General features: G+C 34.9%; 2 protein-coding genes across 2 annotated transcripts in view; both read right to left on the bottom strand.

Moving 5' to 3' along the window:
* LOC142336504 (protein SSUH2 homolog) overlaps positions 1 to 19,085 on the bottom strand; it is a 611,495-nt gene that overhangs the window by 250,698 nt on the left and 341,712 nt on the right. The gene's annotated exons all lie outside the window — the stretch shown is intronic.
* The window catches only part of LOC142336755 (uncharacterized), a 63,195-nt gene that overhangs the window by 8,686 nt on the left and 35,424 nt on the right, over positions 1 to 19,085 (bottom strand). Inside the window, exons 9-10 of the mRNA XM_075385666.1 lie at positions 9,910 to 10,449; positions 7,784 to 8,264 (exon numbers count right to left, since the gene is read on the bottom strand). Of these exons, the coding sequence (XP_075241781.1) occupies positions 7,784 to 8,264; positions 9,910 to 10,449 (1,021 nt within the window). The remainder of the gene's footprint in view (positions 1 to 7,783; positions 8,265 to 9,909; positions 10,450 to 19,085) is intronic.

Raw genomic sequence — 19,085 nt, 5'->3', positions numbered from 1 at the left:
TGTTCATGCGTAAATATTCATGAACTTAGGTATGGTTTTGATCTGAATCGTGTTTAATCCAAATTACCCTCAGGCTAATTTGGAATGATTTGTTCATTGAAGCAAAACGCCACTGTTTGAAATGGTTTTTGGCAGAAGTAAAGTAATTTTAAGTAGAGAATGAATAATTAGAAAATAATGAAAGGTAATGAACTTATGGAGAAAGATTAAGGAATGGTAAACTATTAAGATGACTGGAAATGTTGCGTTTGCTTGCGTAAGCGACCGTATCGCGAGACTGTGTCTGCTACTTGTAGGGAACTTGATGATGTTGGTTTTTGTGGTTGTGGTATGCGTGTTTGGAGTATAGGAGCTGTGTTTGCTGCCAGCTGTTTTGCTGTTTCACGTTCATGCCGCTTTTCCTTTAGCAGTTTAGCTAGATTTGAAACTGGTAGGCTTGATGTTGTTGGAGGTTCAGTAACTATATCATTATTTTGGTCAGACTTAGGACTGGACTGCGGAGTATGCGATCTGCTGGAAAGTTTTTCCGACTCTGGTGTATAAAACGGAGAAGTGTCCCTTGTGTTTTCCCTGTTTTCCATTTCAGGTGTTCGTGGGGGCTCTTCTGCAGTCGTATTTTGTACCATTTCCGTTACACTTTTTGACTCAGGTTCTGTTGCTATTTTGGAGTAAACTTTCGCTTGTCGATTTTTGTCGTAAGAAAAAGTCAACTCCTCTAATGCATGTTCAAAGAGGTTTGGTTCACGCAATGCCTCGGCTATCATTGGGTCTGCTTTAAATAGTTTTTCATCAATATTCTGCAGATCTTGAATTTTATATTGTGGTTTGATGGGTTTGAGTCTGACTCTATGGACGATTTGCGTATTATTTGTGTTCACTCTTCGTAATTAAATAGTTACTTCGAGTTAGAACTTTTTCAATTCTGAACAATGCTGTCCATTTGCATTCTAAGTTACTTATCTTTTCATGCTCTGTAGAAAGTTTTGGACTGAGCAACATGCAATAGTCATGTAATTTTAATGGTGCAGCTTTGGCTTTTCTATCATAATATTCGCGATATTTGTTGAAAGAATTAACTAAGTTTTCTTTGGTTTGGCTAAATAATGTCGCCATTTTGCTTTGGATATCAGAAAGATAGTCATTGGCACTGCTGGTGGTATATATTTTTGTTACTGAAGCGTAGATCTGAAGGGTTTTGCGGTATTCTGCCATGAAAGATAAGAGTTGGAGGGCAAGCTAATGTAGAATGGTAGCTAGTGTTGTGTTGGAACACAGCCAAATCTACGTATTTATGCCAGTCCCTTGGCAGTAGGTTTTCATAAATTCTTAAGTATCGTTTGAGCGGGCCATGGGACCTTTCTAAAGCTCCGATTGTTTGAGCGTGTTTAATAGTCGCATGTTTGATTTTAAATTCTAAAAGCGTTGAAAGCTCTTCTAGCATTCGCGAAGTAAATTGCGCGCCTTGATCTGTAAGTATGACTAATGGTATATAAGAATGCCGCATAAACCATTGCATTAAGAATTTACAAACTGTGTCGGCTGAGATTGAAGATAAGGGCTGTGCAAACATATATTTCGAAAATACGTCCATTCCTGTTAGTATATACGAGTAGCCTCCTGATTTTGGTAATTGACCGATTATGTCGATTTGAAGCATATTTGCGGGTAGGCTAGTATTAGTACTAACGAAAGATAATGGCATAGTTAATATTTCATGTTTGGGAGATTTAGCTTGTAAACATGTTAGGCAGTTGTTTATATAAGTAATAAGAAATTCTGTGTAGCCCGGGAAATAGAATTTCCTTCGGAACTCATGAATGGTCTTTTGTAAGCCTAAATGTCCTTTAAGCTTAGAGTTGTGAATTCGGTATATAAGTTCTGTTCGCAGTTGTTTTGGAATGACAATCTGTTTGATAAAATTCTTGCCTGAATGGTCATAAAATTTTCGGCAAAGTATGTTTCCATCAAGGATTAACCGACCAAGTTGCTTATCATATTTCTGTAGGTCATATGAACCATACATGCTTATCGGTGAATCCTTTTTCCTTAGCCAGTTCAGTGCTTTCTGAATATCTTTGTCCTTTGACTGTTCATTGAACATATCAATTGATTTTAAGCACTCACTCAATTCAAATTTATCCAAGGGGTTTTGTTCCGACAATTTGTTTAAACTCTGATCTTTCGGCTCAAAGAAGGAGCTTAAATGAATTGTGGTACAAGTTTCCTCACTGTCAATAGTTATACGAGGAACGTTAACGGCTGTTATTAACGTTGTAAGGCTATTGTCTGGTGTTTGTGGTAGTACTTCAACTTCAATGTCTTTTACAGGAATTCGATCGCTCAGTTTCAGTTTGAGCTTGGTGCTAGGGTTAACATTAATGCGTGAGAGATAATCTGCGGCTGCGTTAGCTTTGCCAGAAATATGTCCTAATACAAAGTAAAAAGATAATACATAGTCAACAGCGTTCCATAAGTTTCCCGGTAATTTCTTCGTCTGGAAGAAACGTGTGACACTTTTGTTATCTGTTAGGACTATTACTGGTTAGTTGAAACTCCCCATATGTAATGCTCAAACGACTCAAAGGCTAAACATATTCCCAGGAATTCTTTAGCATAAATTGAGTTTTTAAGTTACGCAGGCGAAAACAAATGGGAACCAAAGGAAACAGGTGCGTAAGTTTTATCCTTGCTTGGTTCTTCAGATTCTAAATTGTCTTCAATTAGTAGGATAAAACCTGCAGCGTAAAAGCTGGCATCACAAACGATTATGAATTGGCAACCTGGTTGAGCTAATTTTAACGACATTGAACAAGCTTTAATTAAATCATTTTTCAGAGTAGCCAGGGATTCGTGATGGTTGTTTGTGATGTTAAATTGAGTTTCTTTTCGCAACAGTTTGCAGAAAGGGTGCAGTGTAAGTGCAAGATTTGGTATAAATTTTTGGAAATATTGCATAAATCCGATTAATCGGCGAACCTGTTGTATGGTTTTTGGCATTCTAACATTTTCAAGAAACTTTTCAACTTTCGGTTTGTTAGGACTAATGCCAGCGGCAGATACAACATGTCCAAGAAATTGGATCTTTGGAATACCAAATTGGCATTTTTCGATTGACAGTTTAAAACCCAAATTTTGAATGCATAGAAAAATCTGTTCCAAATCATCGATCAACGTTTTTCCATCTTTTGCGCCACTTCCCAAGTCATCAAAATAAACAAAACACTTATCACTAGCAACACATGACCGTAAATGCTTACTCACACAAGAGCTGAAAGCTGTTGGTGATCGGCTGAGTCCTTGGGCTAGTCGTTTGAACGCAAAGGTTCTTCCTCCAAAGTTAAAGGCCAGAAGTTGAACACTCAAATTGTCCGCCATTTGCATAGAGAAATAAGCTTGGCTGCAATCCATTTTTGCGAAGATCGTTTTCCCTGCTAGATGCGCAGTTGCGTCGGCCATTGTTGGCATACAATAATTATGGTTGTTGTAATCATGGCGAAGCAAGTGGTTTATGCGTCTAAGGTCTATTAAGATTCTCAGTTTTCCCGATGATTTCTCTGAGCAAAGACAGGAGACGAGTATCGTGAGAAAGGTAGAGTGGCAATGATGTCGTAGTATTGCATAAGAGCTAACTCTACAATCAGTTCGTCTCTGAGATGTATTGGTCTTGTGGGGTTTGGTGAGTAAATTGGTCTATTATGTTCGTGTGTTAGTTTAACTGGACAGTCCGTGTTTTTTCCAAGATATAATCTGTGTCGAGCAAATATTTTATGATGTTGGACCAACAAGTTTTCCATAAGTTTCTTTTGCTCTTTTGAAAATATTGAATCAGTCCAGTCAAATTTGGATGAAACGTTGCTCTACTTTCTTTATCCGTTGTGGGGTCTAATTTTTCATCCGCTCTTAATTTTACAAGAGTGTCATAAATTATTTTCCAAACTCCGGTAAGCTTTGAATTGTCATGACAGTTCTCAGGTGTTGGGAACCAAAAATTGTCTGTCGGCACCCAAGTTTGAAAGATTGGTTTGTTTTGATTTTCAAAAAAAAACTTTGTTTTCTGTAATTGACGATAGAACTGATGGTTCAATAGGATAAATATAGTTCGCTTGATTTGGCGTTAATGAAATGAATTTTGCTATTCGTGTTCGTGGGTTAATAGTAACAGTAAAAGGGTTTAGATTTAGAATCCCAATTTTAGTTCTCTGATGGTTATCAAGTTTGTTTATTGACGAAGTAACACATAGGCATGATTTTTTCTCGAATAGGGAAGACGGCTCAATTATTCCAATAGCATTTTTAAATGCAATATCTGGTTTGAAAATGGACACTTCAACAATATCTTGATGGTTTGGTTTCAATGTTATTTTACTAACCGTGATGACTACTTGCTGTCTTGGGCTAACCTGATGTCCTATGGAATTAAGACTCAAGGTAACATCTGGAAAGTATAGTAATTTCTTTGACGGATCAATAACAATTCGATTTTTGATAAAGAATGGGTTTCCTAGAATTGCAGTACTCATTTGATCAAGAATGAGAAACTCTTCGCTATAAGTATTCAATCCGACATTTAGGTCAATGATAACCTCTCCCAGTACTCGCACTTTTTTGCCATCAGCCACGTATACTTTTTCAGGAAAATTGTTCGGTAGTTGAGTAACACATGCTGGCTTATTTAGTTTAATTTTTTGTAATATAGTTTTTGACAGTGCACTTGAAAATGCTCCAGTATCAATTAGTATTTTAAAGCAGAATTTGTGAAAGTGTAATGGTAAATAGAAAAGATTCGTACCCGTTATCGGCACTGAATTATGACTACTGTTAGCTAGTGCTGTAAGAAAAGGCTGCTGCTGTGTATTTAGTTTTTTGGGATCGTATCGAACGGCACGTGTGTTCCTCGCTGTGGTGCTGGTTTAAACCAACATTGACTTTGTATGTGGCCCGGTTGACCACAGTTCGTACAGATAATCGGACTGTATCTGTAACCACGCCCACGTTGGTTGTAGAAACTACTGCCAGCGTGACCGAATTGTTGTCGTTGGATACCTTGATGGTTTGAAGGTCTGTTATTTCCGCGGTTTGAGTTGAATTGAATTTGCCGTCGGCCTCAAAGATTACCTCTGTGAAATCTCCTATTATTTGATCTGTCCACAGAGACTTGCATCTTGTTCATTTGTCTTCCAAGTTCTCTCTGACTTGACGCCAAATTTTTATTAGCAGCCGCGATGTTGTTTAATGCTGTTGCAAGACTACTTGAGCTATTGTCAGTAATAGCATTGAATCCTGTGGCCTGTGCTTCTTCATCTGGTAAGATACTTTTCAACGTTAGTCGTTTTGAGACTGATGCACATAAATCGGTCACGGTTGTTGTTTCCGGTTGCATTAACAATTTGAGTCGAATTTGTGTAGGCGTTCCCGAAATGAATGCGTCTCGTATTCGCCTTGTTCGTTCTGCCGAATAGTCATTTCCTCCTGAATCTGCAAACGCTATATTAGCAAGTCTTGTGTCGTCTGTCAGAAAATCTTCATGCGTCTCCTTTGATTGATTAAATTTTCGTTCTTGGAACTTTAATTTGTAGAGCTCCACACGATTTGCACTCAAATATCGATTTTCTAGTGATGGTAAAGCATTGTTTATTGTGTTTTTACTGGCAGCCGGTAATTCCAGAAAATAATTTAGAGCACCACCTTGTAAGTGAAGTTTTAAAAATCCAACTTGCTGGGCATTCGGTACTTGGGCAAGTGCGATAGAAGATTCCAGTTGCTCACGGAATACTCTAAAATCTTCTGTAACCACTCCCGTAAATGGATTTAAGTTAACGCTTTGTGGCGCTGCTGCTGGTGGAGGTGGAGCAATTCCTCTTATTGCTGTTGCGATAGCATTTGCAGCTGCTGCAACATCTGCCATTTTATCAAGGTTGTAACAATCTTATCTCAGAAGACAAAACTATCACTAAAAATTTCTGAACTGGAACAATTGAAGGATAGTTTAGATATTGATATTGAAAAATGTTTAAAGAAATAAAGAAAAAGAATTTTTCGAAAAGTATTCAAAATTTCAAGAAGAGCAATTTGGGGAAAAATGATAATTTAAGTATAGCAATTAATCAAGTTTGAAGCTCATCTGGGGGTTTAAGTCAATTGTTATGTTTGCTAAATCTAATCCTGACAAAATTGAATGGAAGTCGGGGCGAGTGGTATCCGTAAAATAAAAGCATTTACGATTATCAATTGTATAAATTAAATGTAAGTTTGTAGAAGTAGAATTAATGATATAACTATTCAATAGTCCTTCTTTGTCGCCAATTCGTATTTTAAGTTTCTTCCGTCGCACACTAACAGTTTTAAACATTTTGAAGCGAAAGCTATGTGTTTTTTAAGAAATCATTTTTTCAACTTGTGAATCGTGAATGTATATCTTTCTGCTCTTTTCCTGTCACCATCTTCTAACACTATTAATTCTATCCTTTATCTATTTCAGATGCTGGTTCTGAGCAGATTCCCTCAAATTCAAAACAACTGTTTGCAACTTTATTCTATTCGTCTAACTCTTCCAACTCCTTCATGCAACTACTTCTTCAATTATTTTAGTAAGTCAATCTAATAAACCAATCACAAGCCTTTTCTACAATCTAAATATTCATTTTACCAATTCATAATTTCAAACAATACAAAAGTGTAATTCATATCAAATCTGGATTAGGATTTTGTATATGACAAGAAGCTTAAAATGCGCAGAAACTATTCAAAAAAGTAAATAAACAGACCAAAATTGGCCAAAATTTATTTAAACTAACTCAATTTTCCTTAAAAAAGAACTCAAAATCAATAACAATTTGATCGAAAGCCAACCGAAATCACTAAAACAGTTAATTTGAACCAACCAGAGAAATCCCCCAAATGAAAATCTGAAGAAGAACACAAACTGCTAAAAAGGCGTAAAACATGGAAAAATGGTTAAAAAATTGAATCTAAAACATAATTTTTTGATTCAGATGGTGCAAAAAGCTTTCAAACGTACTATTACTAGTTTGTGTAAACGATGCAAACATCTTTGACAGAAAAAATGGAGTGTAAACTAAAAACTGCTTTGAAACAAGATCAAAAAAATTTGCTCGCTTAATGAAGATTTTTTTCACAACTATTTTCTCGCTGTCTCTCAAACATATAGCATGAACAAAAACCTCTCTCTTCTCTCTGCTCTTCAGAAATTTGACATATACACTTTTTCACGCATTTCACTTTCTCTTTCAAATACACTACAACAAAATTACCGATAAAAAACGCTCCAGCAATACTCTTCTTCTTCGAGTCGTAAAAAAGACAGCGCCTACATAATAGCCGTTGAGAGGCTGACCAACTAAAAACCAACTGAAAACCACTAAGAAAACTATCTAAAAATTCCTCGTCTACACAGGCAAAGAGAAAAATAACTCAAAAACTGCATCGAAAACTAATAGTCGCTCCAACTGTTCTACAATACTTCCAATATTTTTTTTCAGAATAAGTTTTCGCTATCTTTTTAAAAATTTTAATAACAGATGAAATACTATTTGGAGCATCTTGTTTTAAAAGACCGATTAAAAATAGCCATCCATACCTCCCTTTCGAGTCGTAAAAAAGACAGCGGCCCAAAACAATTCAAATTCTTTGAACTCTAAAAAAACACGAAGAGACCAATAATAACCTCGATATCGATTCGCTGCTAGTAATAAAATGTCAATCACAAGCTTATTCGCCAAAATTTTAATTTGCCTGGCAGTGGGAAGTTCTGATGATCACTTACCGCTAGTTTAGTGAGATCCAACGTCGAGTTGCCAGATGGAGCTTTCTTTACATTCGCAGCCGAAGCAGTCTTCGCAGTAGCTTTCGAACCTCGCCCTCTTCCCCGTCCTCTGGTTCCTTTCGTTGACGATGTTGCAGCTCCTCGACTGTTGATCCTGGTAGACTCCATAATTTTGTCATATTCTTCTTGCTCATCGCTGTCTATCATTGTGGTTAGATCAACAGCTGGACCCGCATTAGATTTTGTGGTTTCTTTTTCATGATGTTTCAAGGCCTCTGCCAGTTCAGCCATTGCATCCTGTTGCGATTCTGTCACATCGAACTCAGCAGTGACGTTTCTGCTGACGTCATCAGTTGTGGTTGTGTGATCGTGTTGAGCTGATGTGTACAGTTGTTTGGCTCTGGCGAATCTATCTTTTCTGTACTTGACTAATTCGTCTTCAAACTGTGTCTCGTCATCTGGCGTTGATTTCAGATTGCCACTAAAACAGTGTTCAATTTATTCAGTTGATCATAGGTGACACACTCATATTGTGATTGAGAATGAAAAAACATAGCTGGCAGATTGCCAGAAAATAGCCGCAATAGACCCGTAGATCGGCAGTCTAAAAAAACAGTAAAAAAGACAGAACAAAAAAATTTGTCTTTTCATTGAAGGCTGATCTGTTATATTTTGATTAAAAATATGTATAAGTTATTGCTGCCTCTTTTAGCTGATCTCAGATAACCTTCAATGAGAGTGACACACACCCATTTGACCTTATCTCTTTGAATTAAAGTAAATAAAAGTCAATTTCAAAGTGAGGAAGTCATTTTTGAGAGTGAGGTAAGTCAAGTGTGACCAAAAATTTAATCACGCGCATGAACAAAAAACTCGCTCCACTACGAGCGAAAAATGACGTCAAACATGCAATTCAGTTGAAATTGCATGAACGAATGAACAAAAAGTGGCTGTGACGTCATATGGTCGTAACAAAAATCATGACGACGAAATAAAAAACACTAGCAGGCCCGCAAAAGCATCACCAGAAAATCATTTAAAAGAATAGGTTTAAAATTCAGCTTTTCTTTCGTACCAGCTCGGGCTGTAAGCCATGACCCTCGTTCAACAGCCAGAGGTATTGCGTTACGTTACCGATGTATTTGGTTTAGTATATTACCCCAAGTAACACCAATTTTTTGATCGAAGACTTAATTGACTTTGCTATCTTGACAAAGTGAGAAGACAAAGATATTGAGAAAAGAAAGTGAGAAAAGAAAGTTAGAAAAGAAAGTGAGAAAAGAAAGTGAGATAAGAAAGTGCGAAAAGAAAGTGAGAAAAGAGAGTAAGAAAAGGAAGTGAGAAAAGAAAGTGAAAAAAGAAAGGAAGGAAAAGTGGGAAGACAAAGTGAGAAAAAGAAGTGAGAAAAGAAAGTGAGAAAAGAAAGCGAGAAAAGAAGGTGAGAAAAGAAAGTGAGAAAAGAAAGTGAGAAGAGAAAGTGAGAAAAGAAAGTAAAAAAAAAGAAACTGAGAAAAGAAAGTGAGAAAAGAGAGTAAGAAAAGGAAGTGAGAAAAGAAAGTGAAAAAAGAAAGGAAGGAAAAGTGAGAAGACAAAGAGAGAAAAGAAAGTAAGAAAAGAAAGTGAAAACAGAAAGGAAGGAAAAGTGAGAGGACAAAGTGAGAAAAGAAAGTGAAAAAAGAAAGGAAGGAAAAGTGAGAAGACAGAGTGCGAAAAGAAAGTGAGAAAAAAGTGAGAAAAAGAAAATGAGAAAAGAAAGTGAGAAAAGAAATTGAGAAAAGAAAGTGAGAAGACAAAGTGAGAAGACAAAGTGAGAAGGCAAAGTGGGAAAAGAAAGTGAGAAAAGAAAGTGAGAAAAAAAATCGAGAAAAGATATTTAAAAAAGAAAGTGCGAAAAAAGTGAGAAAAGAAAGTGAGACAAAATTGAGAAAAGAAAGTGAGAAAAGAAAGGGAGAAGACAAAGTGCGAAGAAAAAGTGGGAATAGAAAGTGAGAAATGACAGTTGAAAAGAAAGTGAGAAAAGAAAGTCAGAAAAAAAGTGAGAAAAGAAATCGAGAAAAGAAAGCGAGAAAAGAAAGTGAACAATAACCTCGATATCGATTCGCTGCTAGTAATAAAATGTCAATCACAAGCTTATTCGCCAAAATTTTAATTTGCCTGGCAGTGGGAAGTTCTGATGATCACTTACCGCTAGTTTAGTGAGATCCAACGTCGAGTTGCCAGATGGAGCTTTCTTTACATTCGCAGCCGAAGCAGTCTTCGCAGTAGCTTTCGAACCTCGCCCTCTTCCCCGTCCTCTGGTTCCTTTCGTTGACGATGTTGCAGCTCCTCGACTGTTGATCCTGGTAGACTCCATAATTTTGTCATATTCTTCTTGCTCATCGCTGTCTATCATTGTGGTTAGATCAACAGCTGGACCCGCATTAGATTTTGTGGTTTCTTTTTCATGATGTTTCAAGGCCTCTGCCAGTTCAGCCATTGCATCCTGTTGCGATTCTGTCACATCGAACTCAGCAGTGACGTTTCTGCTGACGTCATCAGTTGTGGTTGTGTGATCGTGTTGAGCTGATGTGTACAGTTGTTTGGCTCTGGCGAATCTATCTTTTCTGTACTTGACTAATTCGTCTTCAAACTGTGTCTCGTCATCTGGCGTTGATTTCAGATTGCCACTAAAACAGTGTTCAATTTATTCAGTTGATCATAGGTGACACACTCATATTGTGATTGAGAATGAAAAAACATAGCTGGCAGATTGCCAGAAAATAGCCGCAATAGACCCGTAGATCGGCAGTCTAAAAAAACAGTAAAAAAGACAGACCAAAAAAATTTGTCTTTTCATTGAAGACTGATCTGTTATATTTTGATTAAAAATATGTATAAGTTATTGCTGCCTCTTTTAGCTGATCTCAGATAACCTTCAATGAGAGTGACACACACCCATTTGACCTTATCTCTTTGAATTAAAGTAAATAAAAGTCAATTTCAAAGTGAGGAAGTCATTTTTGAGAGTGAGGTAAGTCAAGTGTGACCAAAAATTTAATCACGCGCATGAACAAAAAACTCGCTCCACTACGAGCGAAAAATGACGTCAAACATGCAATTCAGTTGAAATTGCATGAACGAATGAACAAAAAGTGGCTGTGACGTCATATGGTCGTAACAAAAATCATGACGACGAAATAAAAAACACTAGCAGGCCCGCAAAAGCATCACCAGAAAATCATTTAAAAGAATAGGTTTAAAATTCAGCTTTTTTTTCGTACCAGCTCGGGCTGTAAGCCATGACCCTCGTTCAACAGCCAGAGGTATTGCGTTACGTTACCGATGTATTTGGTTTAGTATATTACCCCAAGTAACACCAATTTTTTGATCGAAGACTTAATTGACTTTGCTATCTTGACAAAGTGAGAAGACAAAGATATTGAGAAAAGAAAGTGAGAAAAGAAAGTTAGAAAAGAAAGTGAGAAAAGAAAGTGAGATAAGAAAGTGCGAAAAGAAAGTGAGAAAAGAGAGTAAGAAAAGGAAGTGAGAAAAGAAAGTGAAAAAAGAAAGGAAGGAAAAGTGGGAAGACAAAGTGAGAAAAAGAAGTGAGAAAAGAAAGTGAGAAAAGAAAGCGAGAAAAGAAGGCGAGAAAAGAAAGTGAGAAAAGAAAGTGAGAAGAGAAAGTGAGAAAAGAAAGTAAAAAAAAAGAAACTGAGAAAAGAAAGTGAGAAAAGAGAGTAAGAAAAGGAAGTGAGAAAAGAAAGTGAAAAAAGAAAGGAAGGAAAAGTGAGAAGACAAAGAGAGAAAAGAAAGTAAGAAAAGAAAGTGAAAACAGAAAGGAAGGAAAAGTGAGAGGACAAAGTGAGAAAAGAAAGTGAAAAAAGAAAGGAAGGAAAAGTGAGAAGACAGAGTGCGAAAAGAAAGTGAGAAAAAAGTGAGAAAAAGAAAATGAGAAAAGAAAGTGAGAAAAGAAATTGAGAAAAGAAAGTGAGAAGACAAAGTGAGAAGACAAAGTGAGAAGGCAAAGTGGGAAAAGAAAGTGAGAAAAGAAAGTGAGAAAAAAAATCGAGAAAAGATATTTAAAAAAGAAAGTGCGAAAAAAGTGAGAAAAGAAAGTGAGACAAAATTGAGAAAAGAAAGTGAGAAAAGAAAGGGAGAAGACAAAGTGCGAAGAAAAAGTGGGAATAGAAAGTGAGAAAAGACAGTTGAAAAGAAAGTGAGAAAAGAAAGTCAGAAAAAAAGTGAGAAAAGAAATCGAGAAAAGAAAGCGAGAAAAGAAAGTGAGCAAAAGAGAGAAAAAAAGTGAGAAAAGAAAGTGAGAAAAAAGTGAGAAAAAGAAAGTGAGAAAAGAAAGTGAGAAAAAAAATTGAGAAAAGAAAGTGAGAAGACAAAGTGGGAAAAGAAAGTGAGAAAAGAAAGTGAAAAAAGAAAGTAAGAAAAGAAATCAAGAAAAGATATTGAGTAAATAAAGTGAGAAAAGAAAGTCAGGAAAAAGTGAGAAAAGAAAGTGAGTAAAAAGTGAGAAAAGAAAGTGATAGAAGAAAGTGAGAAAAGAGTGAGAAAAGAAAGTGAGAAAAGACAGTGAGAAAAGAAAGTGAGAAACGAAAGTGAGAAACGAAAGTGAGAAAAGAAAGTGAGAAAAGAAAGTGAGAAAAGAAAGTTGAGAAAAGAAAGTGAGAAAAGAAAGTGAGAAAAGAAACTGAGAAAAGAAAGGAAGAAAAAAGAGAAGACAAAGTGAGAAAAGAAAGTGAGAAAAGAAACTGAGAAAAGAAAGGAAGGAAATAAGAGAAGACAAAGTGAGAAAAGAAAGTGAGAAAAGAAAGTGAGAAAAGAAAGTGAGAAAAGAAAGTGAGAAAAGATAGTGAGAAAAGAAAGTGAAAAAAAGAAAGGAAGGGAAAGTGAGAAGACAAAGTGAGAAAAGAAAGTAAGAAAAGAAAGTGAGAAAAGAAAGCGAAAAAAAGAAAGTGAGAAAAGAAAGTGAGAAAACAAAGTAAGAAAAGAACGTGAGAAAAGAAATTGAAAAAAGGAAAGGAAGGAAAAGTGAGAAGACAAAGTGAGAAAAGAAAGTGAGAAAAGAAAGTGAAAAGAAAGTGAAAAAAAGAAAGGAAGGGAAAGTGAGAAGACAAAGTGAGAAAAGAACTTGAGAAAAGAAAGTTAGGAAAGTGAGAAAGGAAAGTGAGAAAAGAAAGTGAGAAAAGAAAGTGAGAAAAGATAGTGAGAAAAGAAAGTGAAAAAAAGAAAGGAAGGGAAAGTGAGAAGACAAAGTGAGAAAAGAAAGTAAGAAAAGAAAGTGAGAAAAGAAAGCGAAAAAAGAAAGTGAGAAAAGAAAGTGAGAAAACAAAGTAAGAAAAGAACGTGAGAAGAGAAATTGAAAAAAGGAAAGGAAGGAAAAGTGAGAAGACAAAGTGAGAAAAGAAAGTGAGAAAAGAAAGTGAGAAAAGAAAAGTGAGGAAAGAAATTGAGAAAAGAAAGTGAGAAGACAAAGTGAGAAGACAAAGTGAGAAGGCAAAGTGGGAAAAGAAAGTGAGAAAAGAAAGTGAGAAAAAAAATCGAGAAAAGATATTTAAAAAAGAAAGTGCGAAAAAAGTGAGAAAAGAAAGTGAGACAAAATTGAGAAAAGAAAGTGAGAAAAGAAAGGGAGAAGACAAAGTGCGAAGAAAAAGTGGGAATAGAAAGTGAGAAAAGACAGTTGAAAAGAAAGTGAGAAAAGAAAGTCAGAAAAAAAGTGAGAAAAGAAATCGAGAAAAGAAAGCGAGAAAAGAAAGTGAGCAAAAGAGAGAAAAAAAGTGAGAAAAGAAAGTGAGAAAAAAGTGAGAAAAAGAAAGTGAGAAAAGAAAGTGAGAAAAAAAATTGAGAAAAGAAAGTGAGAAGACAAAGTGGGAAAAGAAAGTGAGAAAAGAAAGTGAAAAAAGAAAGTAAGAAAAGAAATCAAGAAAAGATATTGAGTAAATAAAGTGAGAAAAGAAAGTCAGGAAAAAGTGAGAAAAGAAAGTGAGTAAAAAGTGAGAAAAGAAAGTGATAGAAGAAAGTGAGAAAAGAGTGAGAAAAGAAAGTGAGAAAAGACAGTGAGAAAAGAAAGTGAGAAACGAAAGTGAGAAACGAAAGTGAGAAAAGAAAGTGAGAAAAGAAAGTGAGAAAAGAAAGTTGAGAAAAGAAAGTGAGAAAAGAAAGTGAGAAAAGAAACTGAGAAAAGAAAGGAAGAAAAAAGAGAAGACAAAGTGAGAAAAGAAAGTGAGAAAAGAAACTGAGAAAAGAAAGGAAGGAAATAAGAGAAGACAAAGTGAGAAAAGAAAGTGAGAAAAGAAAGTGAGAAAAGAAAGTGAGAAAAGAAAGTGAGAAAAGATAGTGAGAAAAGAAAGTGAAAAAAAGAAAGGAAGGGAAAGTGAGAAGACAAAGTGAGAAAAGAAAGTAAGAAAAGAAAGTGAGAAAAGAAAGCGAAAAAAAGAAAGTGAGAAAAGAAAGTGAGAAAACAAAGTAAGAAAAGAACGTGAGAAAAGAAATTGAAAAAAGGAAAGGAAGGAAAAGTGAGAAGACAAAGTGAGAAAAGAAAGTGAGAAAAGAAAGTGAGAAAAGAAAGTGAAAAAAAGAAAGGAAGGGAAAGTGAGAAGACAAAGTGAGAAAAGAACTTGAGAAAAGAAAGTTAGGAAAGTGAGAAAGGAAAGTGAGAAAAGAAAGTGAGAAAAGAAAGTGAGAAAAGATAGTGAGAAAAGAAAGTGAAAAAAAGAAAGGAAGGGAAAGTGAGAAGACAAAGTGAGAAAAGAAAGTAAGAAAAGAAAGTGAGAAAAGAAAGCGAAAAAAGAAAGTGAGAAAAGAAAGTGAGAAAACAAAGTAAGAAAAGAACGTGAGAAGAGAAATTGAAAAAAGGAAAGGAAGGAAAAGTGAGAAGACAAAGTGAGAAAAGAAAGTGAGAAAAGAAAGTGAGAAAAGAAAAGTGAGGAAAGAAATTGAGAAAAGAAAGTGAGAAGACAAAGTGAGAAGACAAAGTGGGAAAAGAAAGTGAGAAAAGAAAGTGAGAAAAGAAAGTAAGAAAAGAAATCGAGAAAAGATATTGAGTAAGTTAAGTGAGAAAAGAAAGTGAGGAAAAAAGTGAGAAAAGAAAGTGAGTAAAAAGTTAGAAAAGAAAGTGATAGAAGAAAGTGAGAAAAGAGAGTGAGAAAAGAAAGTGAGAAAAGACAGTGAGAAAAGAAAGTGAGAAAAGAAAGTGAGAAAAGAAAGTGAGAAAAGAAAGTTGAGAAAAGAAAGTGAGAAAAGAAAGTGAGAAAAGAAACTCGAAAAGAAAGGAAGAAAAAAGAGAAGACAAAGTGAGAAAAGAAAGTGAGAAAAGAAAGTGAGAAAAGAAACTGAGAAAAGAAAGGAAGGAAAAAAGAGAAGACAAAGTGAGAAAAGAAAGTGAGAAAAGAAAGTGAGAAAAGAAAGTGAGAAAAGAAAGTGAGAAAAGAAAGTTAGGAAAGTGAGAAAGGAAAGTGAGAAAAGAAAGTGAGAAAAGAAAGTGAGAAAAGAAAGTGAGAAAACAAAGTAAGAAAAGAACGTGAGAAAAGAAATTGAAAAAAGGAAAGGAAGGAAAAGTGAGAAGACAAAGTGAGAAAAGAAAGTAAGAAAAGAAAGTGAGAAAAGAAAGTGAGAAAAGAAAAGTGAGGAAAGAAATTGAGAAAAGAAAGTGAGAAGACAAAGTGAGAAGACAAAGTGGGAAAAGAAAGTGAGAAAAGAAAGTGAGAAAAGAAAGTAAGAAAAGAAATCGAGAAAAGATATTGAGTAAATAAAGTGAGAAAAGAAAGTGAGGAAAAAGTGAGAAAAGAAAGTGAGTAAAAGGGGAGAAAAGAAAGTGATAGAAGAAAGTGAGAAAAGAGAGTGAGAAAAGAAAGTGAGAAAAGAAAGTGAGAAAAGAAAGTGAGAAAAGACAGTGAGAAAAGAAAGTGAGAAACGAAAGTGAGAAACGAAAGTGAGAAAAGAAAGTGAGAAAAGAAAGTGAGAAAAGAAAGTGAGAAAAGAAAGTTGAGAAGAGAAAGTGAGAAAAGAAAGTGAGCAAAGAAACAGAAAAGAAAGGAAGAAAAAAGAGAAGACAAAGTGAGAAAAGAAAGTGAGAAAAGAAACTGAGAAAAGAAAGGAAGGAAAAAAGAGAAGACAAACTGAGAAAAGAAAGTGAGAAAAGAAAGTGAGAAAAGAACTTGAGAAAAGAAAGTTAGGAAAGTGAGAAAGGAAAGTAAGAAAAGAAAGTGAGCAAAGAAAGTGAGAAAAGAACTTGAGAAAAGAAAGTTAGGAAAGTGAGAAAGGAAAGTAAGAAAAGAAAGTGAGAAAAGAAAGTGAGAAAGTGAGAAAAGAAAGTGAAAAAAAAAGAAAGGAAGGGAAAGGGAGAAGACAAAGTGAGAAAAGAAAGTAAGAAAAGAAAGTGAGAAAAGAAAGTGAGAAAAGAAAGTGAGAAAAGAACTTGAGAAAAGAAAGTTAGGAAAGTGAGAAAGGAAAGTAAGAAAAGAAAGTGAGAAAAGAAAGTGAGAAAACAAAGTAATAAAAGAACGTGAGAAAAGAAATTGAAAAAAAGGAAAGGAAGGAAAAGTGAGAAGACAAAGTGAGAAAAGAAAGTGAGAAAAGAAAGTGAGAAAAGAAAAGTGAGGAAAGTGAGAAAAGAAAGTGAGAAAAGAAAGTGACAAAAAAAAGTGAGAAAAGAAAGTGAGAAACGAAATTGAGAAAAGAAAGTGAGAAAAGAAAGTGAGAAAAGAAAGTGAGAAAAGAAAGTGAGAAGAGAAAGTGAGAAAAGAAAGTGAGAAAAGAAACTGAGAAAAGAAAGGAAGAAAAAAGAGAAGAAAAAGTGAGAAAAGAAAGTGAGAATAGAAAGTGAGAAAAGAAACTGAGAAAAGAAAGGAAGGAAAAAAGAGAAGACAAAGTGAGAAAAGAAAGTGAGAAAAGAAAGTGAGAAAAGAAAGTGAGAAAAGAAAGTGAGAAAAGTAAGTGAGAAAAGAACGTGAGAAAAGAAAGTGAGGAAAGTGAGAAAAGAAAGTGAGAGAAGAAAGTGAGAAAAGAAAGTTGAGAAAAGAAAGTGAGAAAAGAAAGTGAGAAAAGAAACTGAGAAAAGAAAGGAAGAAAAAAGAACAGACAAAGTGAGAAAAGAAAGTGAGAAAGGAAATTGAGAAAAGAAAGTGAGAAAAGAAAATGACAAAAGAAAGTGAGAAACGAAAGTGAGAAAGAAAGAGAGGAAAGAAATTGAGAAAAGAAAGTGAAAAAAGAAGGGAAGGAAAAGTGAGAAGACAAAGTGAGAAAAGAAAGTAAGAAAAGAAAGTAAGAAAAGAAAGTGAGAAAAGAAAGCGAAAAAAGAAAGTGAGAAAAGAAAGTGAGAAAAGAAAGTGAGAAAACAAAGAAAGAAAAGAACGTGAGAAAAGAAATTGAAAAAAGGAAAGGAAGGAAAAGTGAGAAGACAAAGTGAGAAAAGAAAGTGAGAAAAGAAAGTGAGAAAAGAAAGTGAGAAAAGAAAGTGGGGAAAGCGAGAAAAGAAAGTGAGAAAAGAAAGTGAGAAAAGAAAGTGAGAAAAGAAAGTGAGAAACGAAAGTGAGAAAAGAAAGTGAGAAAAGAAAGTGAGAAAAGAAAGTGAGAAAACAAAGAAAGAAAAGAACGTGAGAAAAGAAATTGAAAAAAGGAAAGGAAGGAAAAGTGAGAAGACAAAGTGAGAAAAGAAAGTGAGAAAAGAAAGGGAGAAAAGAAAAGTGAGAAAAGAAAGTGAGAAAAGAAAGTGACAAAAGAAAGTGAGAAAACAAAGTGAGAAACGAAATTGAGAAAAGAAAGTGAGAAAACAAAGTGAGAAAAGAAAGTGAGAAAAGAAAGTGAGAAAAGAAGGTGAGAAAAGAAACTGAGAAAAGAAAGGAAGAAAAAAGAGAAGACAAAGTGAGAAAAGAAAGTGAGAAGAGAAAGTGAGAAAAGAAAGTGAGAAAAGAAACTGAGAAAAGAAAGGAAGGAAAAAAGAGAAGACAAAGTGAGAAAAGAAAGTGAGAAAAGAAAGTGAGAAAAGAAAGTGAGAAAAGAACGTGAGAAAAGAAAGTGAGGAAAGTGAGAAAAGAAAGTGAGAGAAGAAAGTGAAAAGAAAGTGAGAAAAGAAAGCGAGAAAGGAAATTGAGAAAAGAAAGTGAGAAAAGAAACTGACAAAAGAAAGTGAGAAACGAAAGTGAGAAAAGAAAGTGAGAAAAGAAAGTGAGAAAAGAAAGAGAGAAAAGAAATTGAGAAAAGAAAGTGAAAAAAGAAGGGAAGGAAAAGAGAAGACAAAGTGAGAAAAGAAAGTAAGAAAAGAAAGTGAGAAAAGAAAGCGAAAAAAGAAAGTGAGAAAAGAAAGTGAGAAAAGAAAGTGAGAAAACAACGTGAGAAAAGAACAACAAAGAAAAGAACGTGAGAAAAGAAATTGAAAAAAGGAAAGGAAGGAATAATGAGAAGACAAAGTGAGAAGACAAAGTGAGAAAAGAAAGTGAGAAAAGAAAGTGAGAAAAGAAAGTGAGGAAAGCGAGAAAAGAAAGTGAGAAAAGAAAGTGAGAAACGAAAGTGAGAAAAGAAAGTGAGAAAAGAAAGTGAGAAAAGAAAGTGAGAAAAGAAAGTGAGAAAAGAAAGTGAGAAAAGAAAGTGAGAAAAGAAAGTGAGAAAAGAAACAGAAAAGATAGGAAGAAAAAAGAGAAGACAAAGTGAGAAAGGAAAAGGAGAATAGAAAGTGAGAAAAGAAATTGAGAAAAGAAACTGAGAAAAGAAAGGAAGGAAAAAAGAGAAGACAAAGTGAGAAAAGAAAGTCAGAAAACAAAGTGAGAAAAGAAAATGAGAAAAGAACGTGAGAAAAAAAGTGAGGAAAGTGAGAAAAGAAAGTGAGAGAAGAAAGTGAAAAGAAAGTGGGAAAAGAAAGCGAGAGAAGAAATTGAGAAAAGGAGAAAAGAAACTGAAAAAAGAAAGTGAGAAACGAAAGTGAGAAAAGAAAGTGAGAAAATAAAGAGAGAAAAGAAATTGAGGAAAAAAAGTGAAAAAAGGAAGTGAGAAAAAAGTGAGGGTACCCGACACGGATTCGAACCCTCGCCCCTCAGAATAGCAGTCCTCTACTTACCAACTGCACTATAACGACTACAAGACACCGTTTCTCACAATTGCTTATATCTTATCAATAACATATTTCAGATTGAGAGCATTTGAAATCACAGAAAAATCAAAAAGTAAAGCGTGAAAAACTTAGTTGAAATCTAATAGTGTTCTAGAATAGCGCAGAATCTGTAAAGCTAAAACTTTGCAGACAAACACACGTTTACAATAAGAACTTCAAACTTAGTTCGGGACCACTCAAGAAACACGTAGTACCCAGGACAGTAAATCC

The sequence above is a fragment of the Convolutriloba macropyga genome, chromosome 3 (genome assembly GCF_964194025.1).
Source record: "Convolutriloba macropyga chromosome 3, txConMacr16.3, whole genome shotgun sequence".
Lineage (NCBI taxonomy): Eukaryota > Metazoa > Xenacoelomorpha > Acoela > Convolutidae > Convolutriloba > Convolutriloba macropyga.
Note: the sequence above shows the minus strand (reverse complement) of the source record. Positions and strands in the feature narration are given on the sequence as shown.